Source organism: Xenopus laevis, chromosome 4L (assembly GCF_017654675.1).
Source record: "Xenopus laevis strain J_2021 chromosome 4L, Xenopus_laevis_v10.1, whole genome shotgun sequence".
In the NCBI taxonomy this organism is placed as follows: domain Eukaryota; kingdom Metazoa; phylum Chordata; class Amphibia; order Anura; family Pipidae; genus Xenopus; species Xenopus laevis.
Genome location: NC_054377.1, coordinates 51769851 through 51796069, shown reverse-complemented (window position 1 = coordinate 51796069; position 26219 = coordinate 51769851). Strand labels below are relative to the sequence as shown.

The 26219-nt window shown below is 38.3% G+C and overlaps 1 protein-coding gene across 1 annotated transcript in view; it reads left to right on the top strand.

The window, feature by feature from the left end:
• Positions 1-26219, top strand: part of ankrd11.L (ankyrin repeat domain 11 L homeolog) — a gene marked incomplete at its 5' end in the record, with an annotated part of 83894 nt that overhangs the window by 40005 nt on the left and 17670 nt on the right. Inside the window, 2 exon segments of the mRNA NM_001092091.1 lie at positions 15113-15257; positions 24600-24738. Of these exon segments, the coding sequence (NP_001085560.1) occupies positions 15171-15257; positions 24600-24738 (226 nt within the window).

Genomic DNA, 26219 nt, shown 5'->3' with positions numbered 1-26219 from the left:
TAATAAAATTGCTTCGGATCACAAAGCTGATCTAGTTGCCAGGATACAAAACAAAGATAAGCAAGGCATCATCCCCATTTGCTTTGTACAGCCTAGTTAACCCCTTGGCTGTGCAGTGGCAGTTATAGTTAATAGAAGCATTGCGCCATTGTGCTGTACCTCTGTACATAGAGCAGAGCGTATTTAAAGGAGTATTATTTTGGATGCTGACTGTAGCCTATGATAAATGGTACCTTAACTGTAAGGGTCAGATTTATCAAGGGTCGAATAGTCAATTCAAATTCGAATTTATCAGTTTAAAAATTCAAACATTTGAATTTTAATCCCCCTATTCAAATGTAAATTTGAATGTGAGATGTAGCACACCTTGACCATAGAAACAATCTTAATTCTAATATTTGCCTCCTAAAACCTGCCGAGTTCATTTACAAGTCAATGGCAGAGTGCCGTTGAGCCATTTGTAGATAGCCTTCCGGACATTCAAGTTTTTGGCGTTTTTTTGGGGAAAAAAATTTGATTAGAATATAAGACATTCAGTTTTTTTCTTCAATAACCTTCCAGTTAAATTGTAAATATATTATAATTTTAAAAAATGGGCCCCTAGAAGTATGAAGACTTTTTTTTTTTAAAGGTCAATAATGTAATACAAATTCCATATTCTCTCTCTCTTTCGCGCTCTATCTCTGTGTATGTATGTACTACAGAAATTACCCCAGCACTCCAACATATAGCCCCCCCTGAGAAAATCTATTTTGCACAACTGAACTGTAACTCTAGTAAAAGACACTTTTCGTTACAAAGTTTGTACAAAGTATGCATAAGCTGACACGCCCTGTCAACTAAAAAAAAAGAATATAAAATCAAAAAACAAGAATGCCAGGAGCCATCAGTAGCAGCAGTAGCAAAGCAGAAACACTCTCTTTAAAAACTGTTGTTGCCGAATAGTGCACAATAATATAATTTCTACTTTTTAATTTAACTGCCTTATACTGTAGTACTTTGGTACGTTAGGCAAGCCAACAATCTGATTAACCCAATATAGCCCTGCTGTTGGTGGGCATATTGGGGAAGATCCGACTGTTTGGCAACCTGGCCAAACAATTGTATCTTATAGTGTGTGGCCACCTTTATTTGTTTTATGAATCTGATGCGGATAATGACATAATGCGGATAAGTCTGCATTACATAGTTTTGTGTCTGGTGCAGGATGTTAAATGTGTGGGATGCTTTTCACTGGTATAAAAAAACTATTAGCTGCTGACTGATTAGAACCAACTTTAAAAAGCATCGACTGATCAATAACATTAAGCCATTACTTCCTGAAACAGACAAAAGCTGCAATTGTTTCACAGAAATAAGGAATGTTTAATGCCAAAAGGAGGAAAAGGACCAGACTGCATCTTTAGGTTTGACTGTAGGGCAGCAAACAGTTTTTCTTAATTTCAAGCTTTTTACCTGTTTAAGGGCGCTGACACACAGGCTTTTAGCGTGTGTGTGATGTGCAGGTTTAAAATACATCACCTAATTGTTTTAATTATATTCTGCCTGGTTGTACTCAAGCTTTTCAGAGTTGCGTTTTATTGCTTTCTCATTTCATTGTGTGGCAACATTCTGAATTTTCTTGTACTTGAAGCATGTTCATAACAAAATTTGGCATTTGAAACTCCGTGTTTTTCCCCTCACTGTAAACACATTTAAAAAAAGCTTGTGTACAAGAGCATTAAAAAAAAGGTAATTTGTAAGTGTGAAGAGGGCGTGATCACACAGTTCATACAGAAAAAATAAGTACACACTCAAAAGTGCAGAAAATGACTTTTTTTGTCTCTGTGAGGCTATGATTAAACCTATAGTGTTTTTCTGCTTAAGCTATGAGCACACAAGCTGTTGTCAGTCTGGGTATATTTGCAGGCTGAGAGAAGCAAATCTACGCAGTGCCCCTGCTCCATTGATTTGAATCTGCTAAACCTGTGTGCAATCACACATAGCGGGGCTGAAGCTGAGGTCAGTATTTTGGTTGACCTCAGCCTGTGTGCGATCACACACAGGCTGATCGAATTCAAATCAATGGAGCAAGGGCACTGAGCAAATCTGCTTCTCTCAGCCTGCAAAAATACACAGACTGACAACAGCCCATAGCCCAGTGGCCTGCATATAAAAGCAGCCCTTTATTGTACTGCCCTAAGGGCAGGGGCACACGGGCAGATTCGGGGAGATTTAGTCGCCTGGCGACTAATCGCCTCTTCTGCGGGGCGACAATCTTCCGAAGTGCCTTCTCCCTGACTTCCGCCTGCTATAATCCGAAAACGCCTGCGCCAATGCACCCGCAGCACTACAATTTCCGAAGTTGCCTCACAAGGAAACTTTGGGCGACTTCGGAAATCGAAGCGCCGCGAGTGCATTGGCGTAGGCGTTTTCTCATTATAGCAGGGGGAAGGCAGTTTGGGGAGATTGTCGCCCCAAGAGGCGATTAGTAGCCAGTCGACTAAATGTCCCCAAATCTGCCCGTGTGCCTTAAGGGTTGATCTGCTAAGGCAGGGGTGCCCAAAAGGTAGATTGGGATCTACCAGTGGACCTTTAGCTGGTGATCAGTAGATCTCAATACACTGTCAACAAACAGCTTGTCTCAATCACACTCCTGTTTCATTCTTTTCATTGATATTTATTCTCTTCAGGTTACATAAGAAATAATTGTTAAATATACCAATATAAATTCTATTATAAATCAATATAATATGTATAATATTTTCCATGGAACAGAATGTTATTGATGCTTTTATGAATGTAGATCATAATGGCACAACAGCACAAAAAGTAGACCCTTCATTAGCAAAGTATGTGCTAAGGGGACTATAAGACAATAGGAGGGCAATGGGAGTTGATGAGGAAGGCTGTGGTCAGTCGCTGTGGGAGGAAGTTACTTGGTCATAAAAAAAGTTTGAAGTGGGAAAGAGAATTCTGTTAAATACAATGGTAAATAATAATAGTATAGCAGACCAGTAATGGGGAACTAAACCCATTTAGCCAACACCAAGCCCCCTGAACAGGCCCACTCTCCAACCACTATAACCTCGTTACCAAAAAAACTATTAGACATAGATAATTACTTTCACAGTTAAGGAATAATACAATTAAGATGTCAGAAAATGATTAAAAAAATGGCAAAAAAAAAAATCCTTAACTTATTTAATGACCAGGAAACAATGTATGAAGAGTCAATAAGCCATAGTGGGTATTTATGAAACTGGAACACTTTATTTGCATCATTTTGTTAAATTGCTCAATATTCTTTACACATGATGTGAAAATGAAAAACATTTTTGTAGTTCAGGTTTGCCTACCATAGTCACAACAATAAAAAGATTATTTTAATTAATTTGATTTTGTTAATACATGGATGCAATTTATCATGCATTAGGTGCTGTTGAAACCCAGCAGTTTTTGCAAAATGTGTACTGCAGCACATAGAGAATTGTGAACATGAATAGACGCTCATAAGCAGCGTGATAAACTTACAATCAGAAAGCCATGTTTTCGAAAATGTATACAAAACTCAAGGCCATAATCGTACAAAGAATAAAATCTGAAGGTCTATGGCAGCATTTAGTGCCACTGTTGATTTGTTCTATTACTGGTTTATATTGTAAATGTGCAAGCTATACTAGTATATGAAAGTATGGGTTGTTGGTACATGTTAGTACAGAGCCACAAAGTTTTACCTGTACTTATACCCCTTATCACATTACAAATGATAGTATAATCACTGGATGAGAGGCAAGACCACAAATAGTTAAAATGATAGAGATTTTTTTTTATTGAACAGCTTAATAGACTTTACATTAGGTGGCAATATATGATTTTATTTGGAACAGTTAGATTGGTTCATTATAGTAAAGGCAGTGAGTGAGGTTCTGGAATGCCCTACCAGGTGGTGGTGTGATGGAGGAATGTATAAATGTGTTTGAGTGGCTTGGATGATTTTTTGGACAAACATAATATCCAAGGCTACAGTGAGCTCAAGGTTTACAGTTGGTGTACTTATACAATGTGTATACATAATTTCATACGACTACACCACTGTATTGATAACCGTTATAGTCTATGGACTAATACACACTGCAGAATATAATTTATTATTTTAGGGCACAATGGATTTATATATATTAGAAAATGACCAAATCTAAAACAAAATAATGTTCATAGAAAATAAAAGAATAACCCCCCCCAGCTGTAAACATTTTAATCTAATTATCCAACAGACCTCTGTATACTTGGCACTCTTAATAAAGTTCCCTCATCATTTGGAATTATGAATTCTATATCCACATCCAGCATAATGCTAACTACTGGGAGAGTACCGTATATACTCGAGCATAAGCCGAGTTTTTCAGCCCCCAAAATATGCTGAAAAACTCTACCTCGGCTTATATTCGGGGCAAGCGCAAAAACAGATAGTCGCCGGCAGAATAGTCGCCAGCGTCCAAGAATAGTCGCCGGCGTCCAAGAATAGTCTCCAAGAATATTCGCCAGCACCTCCAATGGGAGCAGAAACCCTCAATTTTTTGATTGAAACTTACCAGAAGCTGCTGCATTTCTCACCCTAGGCTTATATCAATAAGCTTTCCCAGTTTTTGGAGGTAAAATTAGGTACCTCGGCTTATATTCGGGACGGCCTATACTCGAGTATATACGGTAACATGTTTGCATTAAATACATTACCTATGTTGTGAAATGCAATCACATACCCTGAGTTGTCTCTACTGAGTTGTCTCTAAACCTCACGTTCTTTGTGGGGTCTAAAAAATAAAATAAAAAAAAATGTATTGCAAAAATAATGTAAAGAGGATGCAGCCGTTACTAACTTGTTCATAAATGTGTATGGAGACCAGAGGAATAGTTTGATACAAATATCCACATATTCTAGAGTTTTAAATACCTATGTATCTTGATGGATCATGACAGAATTTGGCTCACCATATTAAAATTAAAATTGTATGACTGTGTCTGTGATATAAAAGGATTAAGGGCCCTGTCCACCAAAGTCAACAGCACTGTACAATAGATGCGTATATGCAGCAAACATACAGATTACATAGAGATATTGACTACAAGTAGTAAACCATGCCCTGCTTGATAGAGCAATATTTTTACTGTGTAATTTTTTTTTAAATTGCAAATATCCTTTACTACTTTGAAACATCTTGTGTCCCAGAAAGCAGCTGGAATTTTCTCCACTGTTGCATCATTCTAAATCAACTAATCTTTACCAACCTGTCAAACAGGTCTGTAGAAAATAGCGACTAGCAATGAACTGCAGATGTCTGTGAGAATGAGAGTTGGAAGATGGTGCGGTCAGAGATCTGTCTGTCTGCAAATATTTTGCTTTGGGTGGAGTCTGGCATTGGTAAGATTGACTAGATGCCACATGCCAATAGTCAGTTTGCTGCATTTATTTTTTGTTATAAAATGATTCCATTGATTTTCTATGCTTGGGTTCTTCTTTAGTAGATTGTTTCACTATTGTTCAACATGTTCAAAAATAGGGCTTGAGCTGAATGTATGTTTTTGCCCCTTTTAATAAAAAATCTGTTTATTTTTAGAGTTAACACTTCAATCAGGGAGTTTGAAGCTACTTCATGTTTGGTCCTTGCAATGGAGGTAGTTAGATTTCAAGTATACATCCCTCTTTGGTCCAAATGTTTCAAAAGTCCATTATGCAGCTGGATGTGTGCACTTGGAATCTAATTCGCTATCTTGCAATGATGCAACATGGATTTGTTTCTGTTTCATGCTACACGTTCAAGTGAATAAAGGTGTTTTCTTGGTCAACCATGTACAATCAGCCTTAAAGCGGCAATATATAAAGGTCCCCATAGACGCAAAGATTTCTCTTGCAGAACGACCGATTTTAGTGAAGTCCGACCAATCCTTCGAAATTATAGTGCGGTTAGTGGGATTCGAACGATCGAACATCTTACGATTTTTCGTCCGACATCTGTCAGGAAATTGATCGACCAGGTTAAAAAATCTTTGTCGGTCCCAGTGCAATCTATCTATTAGGGATGCACTGAATCCAGGATTCGGTTCGGGATTCGGCCAGGATTCGGCCTTTTTAAGCAGGATTTGGATTTGAGAACAAATATATATGTCTTCACTATGGAATATATATAAGGGGATCAGGGCCTGTGGCAACAGAAATTAGAAACAAACATAGCGTAATACGTTCAATTAAAGGGAATATCACCCTGTGCGCAAATGTGAGTGTATTTTTTACTTGATTTTAATTATGTTTTAATAAACAGTATTACACTATCCTCGGTTCCTATTTCTAATCCAGAGTCTGGCAGGAGCGGTGAGTTGGAGGAGGGACCAGAAAGGATTTCTCTTGATATGCATAACGCCACAGTAGTGGTTTGTAAGTAGGCATTTTATACTTCGTGTGGAGGCACTTCACTATCGGATTACACCTTTGTTGTACAGGAAGGACACCTATTCTTCTTATATTCACCTGGATCTATTTCTCTTTTTCTAAGTAATAGCTGCCCAAAAAGAAAAGGGGAGCACATCTCTGAAAAATCATTTTTACATACGCACAGGGTAATATTCCCTTTAATTGATCGTATTACGCTATGTTTGTTTCTAATTTCTGTTGCCACAGGCGCTGATCCCCTTATATATATTCCATAGTGAATACATATATATTTGTTCTGGACTTTCATTTACAGCTGAGGGACTGTGAAGGGATCGGCAAGAAATACCTAAGAGACTGACATTTTTTACCAAGTTGCATGTGTAAGCAATATATGTTTTATAGGATTTGGCTGAATCCTTCTGCCTGGCCGAACCGAATCCAAATCCTAATTTGCATATGTAAATTAGGGCTAGGGAGAGAAATCACGGTTTTTTTTTCACAAAACAAACAGTTTTTCCCCATATGCAAATTAGGGTTTGGTATTCGGCCGAATCTTTCACAAAGGATTCGGGGGTTCGGCCGAATCCAAAAAAGTGGATTCGGCGCATCTCTACTATCTATGTTTGCAGGGCCAAGCAGGCAGCTACCCTTGTTTTCCTGGCAAATTGGTATTTTTAGTTGATGGACAAGTCGTACGATTGTTCTGAGATATTCGTGGTCTCACGATGACGATCGGATCTTTTAAAAATCTATGGCCGTCTTTACTGTGTATTTTAAACAGATAGAGGATTCTATGCATTTTATTCACTACATTTAGGGCAGAGACATGTGGAGATTCTGAGAGATGTTGTCATCCAGCGACAAATCACCTCTTCTTCGGGCAACTAATCTCCCGATCTGCCTTCCCGCCAGCTAGAATCGAAATCGCGGTCGGGATGCCACTCGGAGTGCTTCGTTTTCCAAAGCCGCCATCCCGCCAGCGTTTTTGATTCTAGCCGGCAGGAAGGCATTGCTGGGAGATTAGTTGCCCGAAGAAAAGGCGATTTGTCACTGGGCGACTAATCTTCACTAATCTCCACGTGTGTCTCTACCCTTAGGCATTATCAATTTACTTATAATTTTACTGTTAAAGAAAAAACATCAATTAGCATTTTATTATATTTATCCTTCTTTAAACACATAAAGCAGTTTCCCCCCACATAGTGCTTTAATATTTAAAATATTTCAGTGACAGCCACAGTGCCAGCCTGACAGGCACCACGACAGTGCCTTTTGTTTTTTCCTTCTATAGGTCTACATTTTACCCTTAAAAGTAGAATTACTTGAGAACTCTTCAGAAGAATTGTAAAACCACCTTATATTGCATTAAACAGAAGTATACCTGTACTTATGATTGTACTTTTAGACTAGCATCATGAAAACTATAGCAGTTGTTGCGAATTGACTGAATTTGACATTAATTTGACTGAATCTAGTAATTCCGATATTAGAAGTTCTATAAGTATAAGTTTTTTCTGATGGTATAGCCTCTGTGGATACAATTTGATTCCACCCCCCACTATTTGTGTATACCACTTGCCAGTGTGCACTAGGATCAGATTTTGGCCAGAAAACACTTGAGTGATTATGGCTGTAATTATCTCTTTTTCCTAGTTTAAGTTTTTTAAACATTAACATGCGAGGTGGTGTTAGTCTTAGTCATCCTGGGAAAGAACTGCTGCTTTGAAAATACCACCATATAACTTCTTCCCATTAATGCTTGCGACCAGCAGTGCAAGTATCATCATCATCATCATCATTTATTTATATAGCGCTGTCAAGATACGCAGTGCTTTATCTACTACTGGCAGTGTATTTCGTCTGATGTTCTATTGGCCTTAGTATAAATAACAAAAAATATCCTTCTATACCAAATGCTTCTCATAGACTTTGCTGTGTTGTAGGGTCATGTTTGAATATGAGACTCATGTCTGACTTTACCCATTTAGGGTTATTGCACATCTGGAGTTTTGAATACAATGTGACTACCAGGGAATACTTAAGTGTTAAAAACTACCTTCCCACCAGAGGTAACGTCTGTACGTATCTCGTTTGACATTCATTTGAATATAATGTGACTCCAGGGGGCAAATTCACTAACCTACGAAAATTCGCCAGCGCCGACTTCGCTCACATCGCAACACTTCGCCAGGCGTAGATTCGCCATGGCAACGCTAATTCACTAAAATCCGAAGTTGCGTCCAGGGCGCCGAACTCTGGCGAAGTCTGGCAAAGTTGCCCTATCTTTACTGCGCAAAGTGAAGCGAAGTTACGCTAGTGTTGGCTAATTTGCATACGGCGGAAAGTTAAAGTTGAATGGGCGTATATGTTGCAGCAAATACATACACAACACAACCTTAATAAAAGAAAATAGAGTTGTTATATTGCCCTACACATGTGCCCAGTGTATAGTTTATGTGCCATATGCTAGGAAATGTATGGGGGAGCCCGGGTACCCAAAAAAAATCTTTACTTTCTTTTGCAGCCTATCACCCCGAAAAAGTAAGACGCCAGCGTTTTTTGGGACTTAGAAAAATTTTTAACTAAAAATTGAAGAAGCCCTATACATACCATTGCACTTTGCCTGGTCTGAGCTGGCGAAGGCAAGTCTGTCGGAACAGGTAACGTTAAGTGAAAGGCACATTTTAGTGAATTTGCGAAGTAATGCTCTTTCGCCAGAATGAAACTTCGCCTGGCTTAAGAGTGCAAAGTAGCGCTAGAGTCTATCTCCTTCGCTAGTGAAGTTACGCCTGCGCCCGTTAGTAAATCGGCGAAGTCCTGAAATTATGTCACGTTGGCAAATTTTCACTAACGTTAGTCACTTCGCCCTTTAGTGAATTTCCCCCCAGGTGTGGAAGGAGTAGCAGTACTCTTCAGGGTATATATGTAAATAAAAATGATCACAATAGTACACAGTGCACTTATATAATGGCCTAAAAGTTGTCTGGAGCCTTGGTCACAAGCCAGTTGCTTCCTTAAAGGAATTTTTCAGTGTAAAAATAAAAACTGGCTAAATAGGCTGTGCAAAAAAAAAAAAAATGTATGTAATATATAAAGGCTGGAGTGACTGGATGTCTAACATAATAACCAGAATACTACTTCCTGCTTTGCAACTCTCTTGGTTTCCACTGATTGGTTACCAGGCAATATCGATCGGTCAAATTTCTTTTCTGCGATCCAGGACCGCATTGGCTAGTGGATGCGGTCCTGCTACCCGTTGGCGCTCCGTTGGCATGCTTTTAGGTGCATCATTTATGTATTTTCTCCACCAGGTTACATTTTTCCACAAGGAAGTAGAATTTTACTGGGTATTTGGAAAGCTGAAAACCTATGTGACAATTGTACAAACATAACTGCTTGAGGAATGAACACTTGTGTTCATTTAACAGCATCTCCCTGTATCTACCCAAATAGACATTCCCCTTTGCTAATTTTAATTCAGCAAGGAAATTGTGGCCCTTAAAGGGGTTGTTCACCTTCCAACTCTTTTTCAGTTCTGTTGTTTTCAGATCACCAGAAAGAAAGACTTTTTCCCGTTACTTTATATTTTTTATTTGTGACTGTTTTTCCAATATTAAAGTTTCATTTTCATTCTAAAGCAGCTCTGGGAGGAGGGGGTCACTGTAAACTGTTCTAAATTCATACATAAGTTGATACATTTCTTATCTTTGGACCCTGCTGAGCAGAATCCGAGTTTCATTAACAGCTGTTGATACAATAGTTGCTAATATTCTACAGATGCTGCTGAGAAATGTATCAGCAAATGGTAACAGTTCAGATTCTACACCTGAATTACCGAGCTGCCAGACTGAAATACCATAGACCGGAACATTAAACTAATTTAAACCTCAATTTGGAAGAATGCTAAAAAATTAAAAATGTAAAGCAATTGAAAAAATTCTTTATTTCTACTGAACAATCTGAAAACCACTGAACTGCAAAAAAAAAAAAGCGTTTTGAAGGTGAACAACCCCTTTAAAAAGCAGTTAAAGTTTAATCCCGTTTTTGCTAGAGTACAGTGCAATACAAAGCATTTTAATTTATATTCTTCTTATTGATTTGATTCTGAGTTGTTTTTGTCCATAGCAATGTGGAATGCACTATTGTAATACACTGAAGATTTTGATTCAGTATACTGGGTACTATCCATTTTCACTGCTGTAGATTTCCAGAGATGATTGTGTTACCAACACTTTGTGTTGTAGCCCTGACAAGTTTGTGTGTAGCATCCCTACACAGCTAAGAAATATTAAAGGGGCTGTTCACCTTTGAGTTGACCTTTTGTATGATGTAGAGGGTCATAGTCTGAGACAATTTGCAATTTATTTACATTTTTTATTATTTGTGGTTTATTTCGCTTTTATTCAGCGGGTCTCCAGTTTGCAATTTAAACTGGTTGCTAGGGTCCAAATTATAGCAACCATGCACTGGTTTGAATAAGAGACGTAGTAGAAAAGGCCTGCATAGAAAGATGAGTAATAAAAAGTAGCAATAACAATAAATGTTTTGCCTTACAGAGCATTTGTTTTTAGATGGGGTGAGTGACCCCCATTTGAAAGATGGAAAGAGTCAGAAGAAGGCAAATAATTAAAAAAACTATAAATCGTAAAGACCAATTGAAATGTTTCTTAGAATTTGCTATTTTATAACATACTAAAAGTTAATGTAAGGGTGAACCACCCCTTTGAGTCTGAATAGCCCTCTGCATGTTACTTTTATGATATTCCATTGTCCTGGCTCCAAACATTACTTGAGGTCTGTTCAGGTCTGAATAAAGCTCATTCCATTTTTTCCGAAACAATGTTATATTCTCTTAACTGTTACCAGGCAACATTGCAAGGCCTGCATAGTCTTTTGTCCGTTGTTGTGGAGTGCTTTACCTTGGAGAGGAATAATAATTGTGTTAAGATTTAAGACAGGAAGAACATATACTTTTTAAACCTACGCCGCACACTGGGACATGTTTTTGTTTGAGTTGTTTTGTGTGCACTCACATAGGAGTTTAGGAGAAATGCTGGTTGAGAAGATAACCTGTAAATGACTCTAATATAATTAGTAATTGCTTTTGGCACGTTTTCATTTTTTATGTGTAACCTAAAGGAATACTGACTTGAGAAAATGCCACCCTGTATTTTTTTCTTCTGCCATGAAATCGCACATTTAAAGGGAAAGGAAACCTAGTTGGCGCAAACCCCCCTCCCCCCTGGCCTACCCGTCCCGCTGGGCAAATGCCCCTAACTTGTTACTTACCCTTCTGCGCAGGTCCAGTCCAGGGAGTTCACCCACGCCATTTTCTTCCACGCGATCTTCTTCCTGCTTTGAACGGCGCATGCGCAGTAGGATCATTTCGCCGGTACGATCTACTGCGCATGCGCGTGACTTTTGGCGCATGCGCAGTAGATCCGTACCGGCGAAATGATCCTACTGCGCATGCGCCAAAACACCGTTCACAGCAGGAAGAAGATCGCGTGGAAGAAGATGTCGTCGGTGAACTCCCTGGACTGGACCTGCGCAGAAGGGTAAGTAACCCGACTAGGTTTTCTTCCCCTTTAAGCTTTTTTTTGCCCAATCGAGTGGCAGGTGGATACTTATCCAGTCAATGCACACATATACAGTGCAGTTGTTGCCTATTATCCACCAGCATTTTATACTGCCAGTGGAGAAAATGCATTGTGAGCCATAGGCCATGATTTTTAAAGTTAAAGTTTCTGACATAGTTTATTATATATGTATGGCCACCAGATCATTTGAAAATTCAGGCATACATCTAGAAAATCTAGTTAAAAGGGATGCACCAATTGCAATTTACATGTCCTGCAACTAGGATGGCCACCTTTTCTGGAAAAAAAATACCGACCTTCCTATATATTTATCTTTTTCCCCTATTAATAACATTGGGATCAACCATCATTTTTACTGGCCAGGCCAGTAAAATACCCGCCACGTGGCAATCCTACCTGCAACATGCATTTGTTAGAAGTGTCCCTGAATTTTCAAGTGATCTGGTAACCCTATCTTAGAGGACAATGCAAAGACTGCCATAATGACTACAATAATATAAAATTAGGATACTACTTTCTCCCTTTAAGATGCTTATTGCAGAAGATATTATTTGGCTAAGCCAAGTAACTATATCACTTGTCATGGTTTTTTGGTTAAGTATTTCAACCTAGAAGTATGGTGAATGTGTGACTATATGCAGTTTTTGCTTAACAACTTATACCAATATTCTTAACAAGCTTGCACAGAAAACTGATTATAAACTGTTTGTTTGTTAGGTTTATGATTGAAAGTGCTATCAAGAATGTTTGTATGAATATTTGTCATTGTACAGTGCTTCAGAATATATTATGTGCATTGTTGTGCACACTTTGCTTGTATGTTGTTTACAGTCGGGCACCCATAACCTTGAAACCTGTTGCGTAGCACCGCTTTTGCAATTTCGCAAATATATTTTCATAAAAGGACACGAAAATGACAAGCAGACAATCAAAAGCCCACTCAAAAACCGTGCATTTATTATTTGATGCATGCCAATCACTTCTGCATCCCTTGTAGGTATAGAAATGTACACTCACCATAGAAGTTGAAACATGGAAAACAATTCTTGTGAACACATCTTAGCATATTTATTAACCACATTATTTCATGCTGAAGTGTCCCAAGAAATTACTTTTCCCATATATCAGCCAGATATGCTGCTTTTTATTATTCATCTTTCTATTCAGGCCTCTCCTATTCATATTCCAGTGTCTTATTCAAATCAATGCATGGTCGCTAGGGTAATTTTGACCCTAGCAACCATATTGCTGAAGTTGAAAACTTGAGAGCTGCTGAATAAAAAGCTAAATAACTCAAACTACAAATAATAAAAATGTGTAAAAAAGTGGTGGCCTCTGGTGCGTTGCTCTCTAAAAACTCGAAAAGTTTTTCAGAAAATATTACTAGTGGAAAAAAAATCGGAAAACACCTAAATAGGACCACCATATGCACCAATAAAATCTTCACCAGTATTTGCAGGTTTGTAAGAGAACTGTTTTCACTAATGTTACATAGTGTATTTTGCTACTGGAAAAGTCATGTAGACAAAACATGGAAAAATGGTTCTGAGAAAAGTTTGTGACCGTTTATTTTAAGGAATGATGGTGAGAAAAAGTAGGTTGCTGGTGTTTCGGGATAGAATGTATCTGAGTACTGTGGACTGACCACCCTTAACTATTATCATTCAGTTTTTTACATCTGAAATGACATTTTTTAATCAGACCATGTTATTTTTAATATTAATGCAAACACTGATATCATGTAATGATTCAAAGTGCAAAGAAATTTCAGCAGCAGAAATTTGCAATTGTGTTTCTTTGGAATAGTCATAAATAACATACCTTATGCTTTTTGCAGCATTAAAGATATTGCCTAAATATAGTAACATTGATATTCTTTGAGGCATACACATTTACATTTGCATGCATGTTACATTAGAATCCAAGATATCACATCTAATTAAAGGCAAATATGTTTATTTAAATGGCTTTCTGTGCATAATAAGCCATGGATATGTTATTGGTAGCATGTATTTAAAAAGCCCCAACATACTCTGCAGCGCTGTACAATAAATAGGTATATACATTGAACATACAGATTCATGTGCATTACTTTGAGTTCGACCCTTAGAGCTTCTGTTTCTTCACCCTCATAAACTCTTAACTGTTTCAGAGCAACAACTTTAGGTTTTTCACAGCAATTCTCTTTAATTTTCTTTATATTTGCAGAACCACCTTGTATTCTTTTGTTTTGTAAAGCGTTGCATACCATTTTTGACACAAAATAAAAGTACTGTACACATTTTATTGGCTATTTCTGTGTGCTTTTAAACCCTAGTGAGCTTCTGTCTTATTTCATGTAAATGGAATTCTTAAGGTGATCCTGGGACTTTTCCCCAGAATTCTTTCTGCATTTGGTTATGTCTAGAAATAGTAAATCCAAGCCATATAAAGCAGGGTCTCTCCCACACTGAGGAGGGAGCTTAGCAGGTCTATATTTCACATATTATTCGATGATAGAAAGTTTATATTTCACTCTAAATTAAGCATGTGGTGGTGTATAATTGTATATTGTTTAGCCTTAATAGGGTAAGAAATCTTTTTTCTTACTCCTTGATTCTTGATTAAAGAGCAGTATAAATCTTCTTACACCTTTGTCCAATATGAGCACATTCGATATAACTTCAGTACAACTGTATTTTTTTTTTTTTTTTTTTTAACGAGTCCTGTATATTGAATCCCCTTCTCTCATGCATATATATAGCATGAGAGAAGGGGGTGCATGCTATAAAGCAAGCTGGTGTCTCAGGCTTGCAGATAAGGATGAGTTAATTATACAGGGGCCTAAATGGGAAGGATAATTTGAATAACTAAATTCTACTTCCGCTGAAGAACCAGGGAGTTGCAAAATGATAGTACAGCTTTCACTGTTTGCACTGAATTAACAAAAACCATGAGTATATCTTTACCCGATTATGTAATTGATGTTCAAAGTGGTGTATCTATCCTTTAATTACAAAATTGCTTCTCTGCAGATCAGATTTCAGAACTATGCTGTACATTTTGCTTTTAGAATGTTTGCTTTTTAGAATACTAATTATTTTTTGTTTATTTCGTAATACAGACTGTTGATGACGAAGCGATAGGCAAATAAATGAAGTTCAAGTAAGGAAGGTAAAACGATGCCCAAAGGTGGGTGTTCTAAAACCCCACAGCTAGAAGAATTTTCTCTCAGCTACGACATGGTGGAGAAACAAACTGGGAAAAAGGTAAGCGTCTGGCAGTGCATGAACTGCTTTTATTTGTCTGTTCTAATGCCGAGTCTACTCATTTTACAGATCAGCATTTAGTACTGTGTGTGTTGCATCAAGATAATGGTTAACAGGAGACTGCATTCTGCTGTACATAGCACTCCCTGCAGGCTATAAAGCTACCTTTTTCATTTTGAACCACAGGAATCAACACCTCAATTGCATAATCATGTGAGGCAAAAATGCAGAATACGGCATTTTCGCATTATTTCATGGTTCAAAATATGCTATGAGTCTCTGTAGGCCCCCAATTATATTCTAATTATCCCAATTTGGCTACCATGGGTAAACTCACCAAACTAGTTGTTCTTAAGTTGTATGCCAATGAGTCAACTCATTGTGTATGAGATCAGCCTGTGTATTGTATTGTATTGTACGCTTTTTCACCTGCCTTCAGTCAGTGAAATGTTAATTATCATGAATTGGTAATAATGCTTTACCCTAGTTTTTGTCCCCCACTAGGGAGGTCCCCCAGTTTTTTATTAGATGTTAGGCTTCAGACCTGAAAATGTGTTTGTTTCCAGTAAAAACAGTGACAAAGTACATACAATTTCCCCGGTGGATTGGTTAAGGTTGCTATACACAGGGAGATCCGCTTGTTTGGTGACTGCCCACATTGAGGTGGGCGATATCGGGCTGATCCGATCGTGGGCCAGATATCGATCGGGGACACCCATCAGATGGCCCCACACATGGGCCAATAAGCTGCCGACTCGGTCTGTCTGCAGCTTTTATCGGCCCGTGTGTGGGGGCCTTTATTTGGAATTGACTGACTGGTAGCATACTTGCAATGCCAGACAGCTGCGTTTTCATATAAGCGCTACAATGAGGTGACAAGGCCCAGTGTTTAGTCATCTCTGGAGAAGCTGGGCAGGGTGCAGTAATTATATTTATTATGAATTATTATTATTTGCTATAGGCAAATAGAGAAAAAAAAAAATACTACTACTGATGCACTCTAGGTTTTTGCAGAAATGTATCCCACTATTGTTATTATTTCCTAATACTAACATCATGCATTTCCCATTATTCCAGGTCAAGCTTAGGCTAGTGTCGCGTTTGGCAGATTCTCGGCCTGCAGATAAACACAGACTGAAAATCCACCCCCACCCTCTTAACTGGTTATTGATGTGCCTGCACCTGGAGCTGTTGCATCGGCCCTAGTGCAGGCACATGGAGCGGATTTCATCAAGAAAGCTCTTGAGTATTGAGCATTTTGGCGTTTAAATCCGCTCTGTGTGCTTGCATCTGTGCCTACACAATGGCTTCTGGTGCAGTTACAGCAAAAGCTGTTCGGAGCTTAGGGTAAATTCTCTGCCTGTCGATAATCTACATTGTGTGGCACTAGCCTTTACACCACATCAGCCATAGCTTCTGCACAGTGAATTGCTGCTTAAGCTTTCCTCTGTTATGCATGGATCACAGCACCATATTACCTGTATTTGACGTCGCTTCCCTTGCACTGGCACTATATGCACATGCTCTAATTCAGCTGCTTGAGTCATTGCTAAGAAGGATAAAAAAGAACAAACTGCAAGCATGTGCAGAGCTTAAAGGAACAATAGCACCAAAACTGAAAGTAATTAACATATAATATATTGTTACCCTGTACTGGTAATCTGTGTGTTTGCTTCAGAAAAAGAAAATATAGTTTATATAAAAAAAGTTGCTATGTAGCCATGGGGGCAGCCATTCAAGCTGGAAATAAAGGAGAAAAGTCACAGGTTACATAGCAGATAACAGACCATCATTGTATTGGACAGGGCTTCTCTCTGCTTTTAATCATTTATTCCAGCTTGAATGGCTGCCCACATGGCTACGCAGTAACCTATTTATATAAACTATAATAATCTTTCTGAAGCAAACTCACAGCTTTTACCAGTGCAGGGCAAAAATATATGTTAATAACTTAACTTAAATTTTTTGGTGTTACAGTTCCTTTAAGCAGTTTCTCCTTCAAATACTCATGCAGGGGAATAAAGGATTGTGTGGGGATGGACTTCTAGTTCAAATGATTCAGAAGCTATGTATATTGATATTAACTTTGAGGAAAGATTGCAGTATCAGGGTATGTTATTAAAAAGCAGTTTACAGTGACCTTGCTTTATGACTATGCACACAGTGGCTGTTTTCAGCCTGCGTATTTGGGCTGACCTCAGCCTGTGTGTGACCGCATACAGGCTGATTAGATTCAAAATCAATGGAGCTTCTCTCAGCCTGCAATTACACAGGCTTACAACAGCAGCTCAGAACAGGCTGTGTGCCCATAGCCTATAGCTTTCTATCTGATTTTGTAAGTAACTTAAGGTGGCCATAGACGCACAGATAATATTGTACGAAACTAATTTTTGTGCGATATTCAGGGCGTGTATGGTGGGAAAAGAGCTGACCGATATCGGCAGAAGACTTTGATATCGGTCGGCTCATTGATCGGGCTGGACGGAAAATTTTGATTGGTTGCCTTTGAGTAGTCTCATTTTGCAAGTAGTCTCATTTTTTTGTTTTCTTTGAATTGGAATCCGTAATTTGATCTTGTACACTGACAAACCATTATCTTCTAGTGTTATGTAAGCAGTGGCATTCTAAGGTACTGAGCCATATGGGGGGATTCTGAATTTAATACATTCTTTATTACAAAACCATTTGCTTTTCATTGTTTCCTCCAGTCTTCATTTACCCTCTTACGATCAACATTTGGATGCAACTTATGTGGAACTGAATTCATCAATTGAGAAATGAAAATTTAGCTCAAGTTTTAGGTGATAATGCATGTTTTATCCCATATCGGTATTTAAAAGTATCCGAGAATCTCTTCTCTAAAAGGCGCAATCGTTATTACAAAGCAGATGAGACACATGATGACGCTGACTGGTTCAGGAGGAGTGAGATTCAGAAAAAATATTGCTAAAATGTTTTGCAAAAGACAATCTGAAAACTGTTTAGAAAAACATATTCACAGAAGATGGAAGTTTGTGAATATTGTGGTAAATGCAACAAATCTATCTCCCCTTTTATTTTTTGTCCCCCCCAGTTTGGCGATCTTACCCTAGCAATAATGTTGTTTCCAACTGAAGCATTTCTGCTTATACCTATCTTTAAAATAATTAAATTTATAAGATGATTGTTGCAGTCCATTGTTCTCCCCAGGCACATTGCCTCGCATTAGGCCAAGGCTGCTATCAGCCTGCAAATTTTTTTTTTCATGACTGAAAAAAGCGGATCTTCTCCATGCCCCATCTCCTTTCATTTTGACAGTTGCCTGCAGTCACACACAGCAGAGCAGACTGCCTGAAAATGCTTGTTTTTGCGTATTTGGGCCGACCTCCATTCTGCTTCACTGCACGTTGCCATTTACTTTAGGCTTCTGCCACACAGGCCAGTTTTTTGGCCCACTTATAAGTGCAGGCAGAGATACAGCCCCTCCGCTCTGTTTATCTGCACCTGGAGACACTGCATTGGCCTGGGTTTGGACACACACTGCAGATTTCATAGCTGAATCACTTGAGTATATGTTTAGTTGTGAAATCTTTGCGTGTTTTGATGTAGGCTGACGCATTGTGTCACTAGAGAGTGCATCCAAGCTGAGGGGCTGTTTTTCTGCCTGCACTTGTACGTCCTGTGAGGCAGGTTTTATAAGTACCTACCAAGAATCCAGAGCTTTGAAACACGCAGTCTTTTGTTTTTCTTGTTGCTGTGTTTAGCTCAAGACAAAACAAAAAACCATGCTTTATGGCTATTCTTCAGAAAATGTTGTGTTTGCCATCAGTCTTTTTCATTAACAGGGAGTACGCTCCACATTTGGGGGTATGGCCACACAAGCAGATTCGGGGAGATTAGTCGCCCCAGCAACAAATCTCCTTTTCTTTAGGGTGACAAACTCCCCGAACTGACCTCCCCCTGCCCTCCGCCGGCTAAAATTAAAATCGCCTTGAGGAATGCACACGTGGCGCTTCGTTTTCCGAAGTCGCCTCACTCGAATGGTTTCTACCTGAATGGAATAAACTTGAATCCGTGAGTTCACAACCCAAACACTCGAATTAATTGAGTTTTCAGCAGGAAAAAACTCAAGTCACTTGAATGGATCGAGTTTTCAGGCAAAAAAACTGGAACATCATTTAGTCTATTACCATCTTCAAATGGTTCCAGGGACTCTGCCATTGACCTACATGCCCTAGACAGGTTTTATATGGTGTATTTTCAGATTCTATCTATTTCCAAGGACGGTATAATAAATCTCGGAAAAATCAAGCCGTTTTTTTTTGTTTTTTTTACCCGAAAATGTGATTTTTGAGAAAAAAAATAAACTCGAAAACTCATTTTTGTGGAAAACACAACTTGATCCTTAATAACCCCCTAAATGTGTAGCCTTACAGAGAGTGCTTGTTGTTTAGATGGGGTCACTGACCCCCATTAGAAAGCTGTAAAGAGTCCGAAGAAGGTAATTAATTCAAAAACTATAAAAAAAACAAAAACTGATGTAAATATGAACCACCCCTTTAAAGCTTACAAAACCTTTGTTTTTTTGTTTTTTTTTAACTTTTATGACTTATATTAATGTAATCTTTTACAGCTATATTTTTGCTCCAGAGCGCTCTGATGTTGCTTCCTTTTTTGTTTTTATTGATTTGCCTTTGTCTAGGCCTTAGTTTTTTACTTAAAAACTTTTAACGTCTTCCTTGCTATTCTTAACAAAAAAAAATAGTTTGATTGGAAGGCCCTGCTGCAAACAAAAGCCTTCTTACCATATGAACCAAATAGAAACAAAGGCACACTCCACACAATGCGTCTTCAAAAAAATGACAGTCTTTTATTCAGGTGAGATCCCAACAAACATTTTGGGGCTGTTGTTTCTATTTGTTACATATCTTTGTTTTTTTACTTCATCCTGTTTTGGCCAAACAAGTTGTTTTCTTCGTGTTTCAGCCTTGATTAAATAGCTGTATATGCTGTGCTCAATCAGCAATTAAATGGGTTATCATTGCTATTGCACATCATTTGGAATTGTAGAATCTTATAAAAACAGCAAAATAGTAGGTAGGAATGTTCCTGAAGGGTGTTGTGTTATGGTGACCTACATACACACTTGTCTACCTATAGCTCCAAATCGCAAATCTTTCTTTTAATGGTTTAACTTGCTTTTTACAGCAGGCACTTTTACTTTAGGAGCAACCCAATACATGCTTCTATAACCCCTCTAAGAATGTTCGGAGGTAAAGTCCAGTAGCCATCATAATAAAGATTTTAGATAAGTAAGCTGTTAACACTCAAGTGGTTGACCCCTTGCCTTGTCCACTTAGCTTTTATTAAGCTACAGGCACTTGTATACTAGAATAAATGACCTTGCGTAGATACACCAACAGAGAGCAGCGCGATTTTACCCATACATATATCAAGACCAATACTTTGGGGGCAGATTCACTAACCCGCGAAACGTCGCCAGCTACACCCATCGCTACATTTTGCCAGGCGAAAATTCACTCAGACAATGATGTCCCTGCGGGCGCTAACACTGGCGAATTGGTGCCAGCACTTGCCCTATCACCCTTTAGTAAATCTGCACCTATGTCTGCACGTTATTTTTAATTTAATGGAACATGGACATTTTTTAAAATTGATTGTCTGTTCCTGGAAAGTGCAGAACAAGACCTTGGTGTTGTGTTTTACAGAAAGCTATGATACTGCTTTTTAATATGTTTATACTTTTTGTACTTGTTAAATGAAGGGTAAATTTAATGGCAAATCTTGTAGTTTGAAATCACACTAAGGGATAATCTGCTCCTCCACTGCTGCCCTACTGCCCGATGTGTCTTCACCTGTAGATTTCAGCAATTTTGTTCAGTCATCTTCACCTGTGTATAGTGCTCACTCTCCCATCAGGCCACACCAGCAGGCCCACAAACATTTAGACCAGCATAGATTTGGATGGAGCACAAGAGTCGCAAAAAGATTTATTAAATCACGACATGTTTCGGATCACATGGATCCTTTTTCAAGTCACTTGTATACATTGCCTCGGCTCAGGTGCAGACCGATGCAGCAGATTTTGGGGCAAAATGTGAGATTTTGCATTTGGTGCTGAAATATGCCGCATTTGCCTGCACACAAGCCAGGGCAATGTATTAGTGTAGCAACAGAGCAGCATTGGAGAAACATAGGCCGAGAATCACAACATCTGGCCCTTAGTGTGCCATTAGGCTAAGTAGCAGATGTCGGCCTGCAGAGTTTTAATAATGGTGCATGTGGGCAACTGTCTTAAGGTGGCCATAGACGTAGAGATCGCCAAACGAGCGGATCTCTCCCCGATGTGCCCACATTTAAGTGGCCGAAATTGGGCTGATCCGCCGATCGTGGGCCCAATAATCAGATCATAATGCATCAGATACGGGTGGTCGGATCACGGGACAGCATGTGCCCACAATCCAACGGGTTTTTGTTAACGCACCTGATCGAGATCTCGCCGACTCTTGGCCAGATATCGATCGGGCCAATAAGTTGCAGACTCCGTCTGTCTGCACCTTTTATAGGCCCGTGTATGGAGGGCCTTTAGTTCATTATGCGAGATCCTGTGCTTGTAGAAAAAGGTAATGAGTGAAAAGTTGCAAAATCATGACAGTGTCACGGCTGCTAATTTTGAGTGTATTAGCAGAGACAACTCTCGGTATTGTCTATGGCAGGGTAAATAGCACCATGTGTCATTGCCCTAATATTGGATGGGCTACAATACTTTTATTTTGTGTGTAGCATCCAAAAGAAATTGTCCAACATGCTTTCAGAAATATGTTCAAAGATGCACAGTAGACAGAGTTTTTTGACATCAGTCTTGCTAATTTGAATAGTTTCAATGCAACCATATATGTGGGGTTGCCAATTACTGTAGTATTGTACTGGTTATATTACTTGTTAGAAGGTGTGCTCCTTACCTGCTCTTGCAGGCTCAAAATGTGGTTCAAATAATTGGCTACTGTCCAACACTCTATTTTCTGTTGCCATAAAAAATACTCTGTTGCTATTTTTCACAGAAATACATTTTTGTAATGTGTGTCATTGTATCATCCCTGAATAATACTGGTACTTTAAGTAGGGATGGCCCAAGTCGGCTATTTTGTCATTCAACCGAATATGGAAACTTTATTGATGGATTTGGCAAGTCCCAGAGCAATTCCTAGCCCGGGTTTGCATATGCAAATTAGGGTAGGAAGGGCTAAGAAAAAAAACGAATTTCCTTTCCTTTGTTTTGTTTGTGTGATGAAAAGTGTCAAGGCATTGAATTAAGGTGACCAGATTTTTTAGAGAGAAATCTGGGGACGGGAGAATATGGCGGAACACGTTGGCAACATTTTTAGACCATGCCCACTTTGCAAACCACACATCCATTATCCACTCCACATTTTACTAATACACCCTCTGTGAATATATTAATGAATGTATAGTACCCCCAGAACTCACAGAAGGATGGCACAAAGGCAATTTCATATATGATACCCCCAGAGGTTAAAATTCAGAATGGCTAATTAAGGCAAGTAAAGATTTAATGGCATTAGTGTGTGAAAAACAGATACAGACAAATTGCTGCAAGATAATGGAAGTGGGAATAAATTAACACCACCAAGCAAGGAGTAATAAAGTTGGAGTAATTATTCTTACCAACATTCTCTCTGTCTGTATTGATAGTTTGTGGGTGGGGAGAGAGGGGGCGGGGGTCTGCCAAGCTGGAGCCACCAGGATTTCTCACACAGTGAGTGAGGAGCAAAGTTCTTTCCCTCCACTCACCAAAAGGAAGAAGAAAGCTCTTCTGCTTCCCCAAATCCGGCTCTTCTGACAAATACAGGCTCCTGCTTGTGTTCTTCGCCCCCTAGTGGTAAAAAATATCTTAATATTTCTGTACGAGCCACAGGGATTTTTATATAGGTTTTCTGCCAGACGGGGACACTTCACGGGGGGGGGGGGGGCCGAAGTCATTAAACGGGGCCTGTCCCTGTGCAACGGGGAAGGATAATCCGCCTAATTTGGATCTGATGAAAAAAAAGCCAAATCCTGGGTTTGGTGCAGCCATTGTTTTAACTATAGTATTTCCCTCTGACTCGTATGAGCCGATGTGTGTGTGTGTGTGCGCGCGCACACACACTGTTGCAAAATTTATTTACTGTTGCAAAATAGATTTAATCACCTTCCACCTCTCCCACTGAACCTTTTATTATATAAGCTGATGGTGAAAAAAAAAATGTCCATCAACCCAAGTCTCAAATAAATCCTGCTTTGTAGAAATAGTAGTCTCCCTCTAGTATTCATATATTCATCTAGAGAAAGTTATACCTCCATGTGCAGGTGCAAATATATTTATTTTGCATATTCTACATTTTCTCAAGTTTTTGCTCCTTGTCACCGTCCTTCAGAGTGGTAAATCATCAATGTATGGCATTACACTTAGCAGCCATTATCTACAAGCTTCTTGTCCCCCTACACAGGGCTACTTTTGTGCTCATATTGAATCGCATTACAAGAAGGTTGCTTGCTGAAAGGTCTGTAAATCAAACTTTCAATAGTATTAGGAACTCCCTGGGTTTTCACAATATATAGGAGTGATCCCATAAATCTGTATCAACATAGGTATTCCCCTGTAGATTCCACTGCATGTTTTCACGCAGACTGGAAACATGCTCGAAAGCTATAAAATACCTTTTAAAAAGACGCCACCTCTTGTCCCAGCATGTTGACTGTTTTGTGACTGCTTGAACTTTTATGCATATATATTTACATTTGTTGACCAAACAGGAGAGGCTTTGAGAAGCTGTTAAAGATGTTAATGCAGCTGACAGACTGAATGTTTTTGGTTTATGGAAGGACATTTCTTTTTCTGAGCAGGAATTTAAAAGTTTTGGGCTTATAGCAATTTTTCTTATACTACATCAAACCATGTTGTGTGTCTTTCCTTTGAGTGAAAGCAGGTTGCTGTGTTTTGGCATAATCATAGTAACCTGCTGTGAACAAAAGATTAATTTATTTTTCAGTCCAAACATGTAGGTTAATAACCCCCTGTTTTAAACCAATCATGCTTCATTTCAGATGTCAATGTAAACATTTGATTTTATGTCATATATGTGTGCAAACACTCTTAACTAGTTGTGATAAAGACCTGGATTTAAAATTAAAGTAAAAATGAAAACACTGTTGGTTTAAAAAGAATAATTGCACCAGAGGATTCGCAGATAGATGACCTTCCACAATATCTTTATTAAATATTTCATACAAAATTGATTTTTCATCTAAAAATACAATTCATTTCTCACATTTTTTACCTAGGATAAAGATAAAGTTTCCCTAAATAAGACTCCAAAATTGGACCGAACTGATGGAGGGAAAGAGGTAAAAGAAAAAAACACAAAAAGAAAATTGCCCTTTTCAGTTGGAACAAATGGAGATCAAAAAGATTCCGATACAGGTAACAGAAATTCAGTTGAAATGTAGTATAAAAAAAAGTTTGTCATTTTTTTTCAATCACTTATCACAGTTTCACACATTTTTGTGTACATTGGTTTTAATACAGTATAAAATAAAGGTACTTCTACATGTGTTAAAATACTGGTTTTAAGAATCCAAATCGAACCAATCAAGCTTTTTATCAGTTATCCTGAAAATTTGTACACCTTAGTGACTCTGGGGTATGTCATTTGTTTCTCATCAGAGTTTGTAGAATATGTTCGTTCTTAATTTGTGTTTGTGAATGTATAGCTTGCTCCCTTCTATTGCTACTTCGTTGTGTGATTTACATATAGATACAGCCCTACTGCAACATAACAAAAGACCGGGGATCCAAAGTATTCAGTCAACTGTAGCAGTCCTCTAAACTCCAATTTGACATTACTGTGTTTGTAAGCAGGGTAAATGTGTCACCAATATATAGATAACGTAATTAAAAAAATAAAAATTCGATAAATACATTTAAATAAATATTGATCAGTGTTACAAACAGTGCTGAATAATGCCGCTTTTCTTAACTTGAAACAGTTGTTCTATAGGATATACCTATAAGTCATATCAGAGTTTTATGACCTTTATAAAACCATTTGCCCTACAGCCTTGTGCCTTTAATTTACTCTGTTCCATGACCATATAGTCACTATGTAGTAAAGAAAATACAAGGAAAAAACTGTTACATAATACTTCATTAATGTACTTTTTGAATAAAAAAATAACCATTTCTAAACAGGGCAAATTTACTTTAATGCTACACTCTTTACCTTATGTATCGGTCGCTATGTATGTAATTCTGTATGTTCTTTGTATAAAGCCATTTATGTTGGCGCTTTAAAAATGCATATCGATAATAATCTATGTTAAGTAATGAGAATACATATTTTACTAGTTTTATGACTTGATTTGTGTAGAAAAACTAGAATAAGCTACCAAACGGCAAACGTTTGTAAACGTAACAGTTTGATCAAATATCTGTAAATAAACTCTCTCGTTTTTTACACGTCTCATCTCCCACGTCATTTGGTGACAACAATAAACATTCTAAAAAAGACTGCCAGGGGACTAATCAAAAATGTGCTTAGGTTTACCAACATATGTGGCATGTAGAAGGCCCAAAATGAAAATACTGCTTGTAAACTGTCATGGCAGTCATTTCAGCACATTTTATGTTGGTTAATCCCACAAAAAACGACATTTATCCTGGAAAACCACTTATTTTTAGAGAAAACATTCTTCCATATCCAATACGTGTAAATTTCTTTCTACTCTGTCTAAGCTTTCCTAAAGTTAGTTTTGATTGTGTTAAAATGCATTGTTCATTTTATGTAAATATGCCACATCTATGTCTACTAAATTGTGTTTTAATAAAAATACAGTTATACTATTACAGTTTCCTCTCAGTGTGAGAGGAATGGCAGTTCAGGCAATCTTTTTTTTCCCATGGCC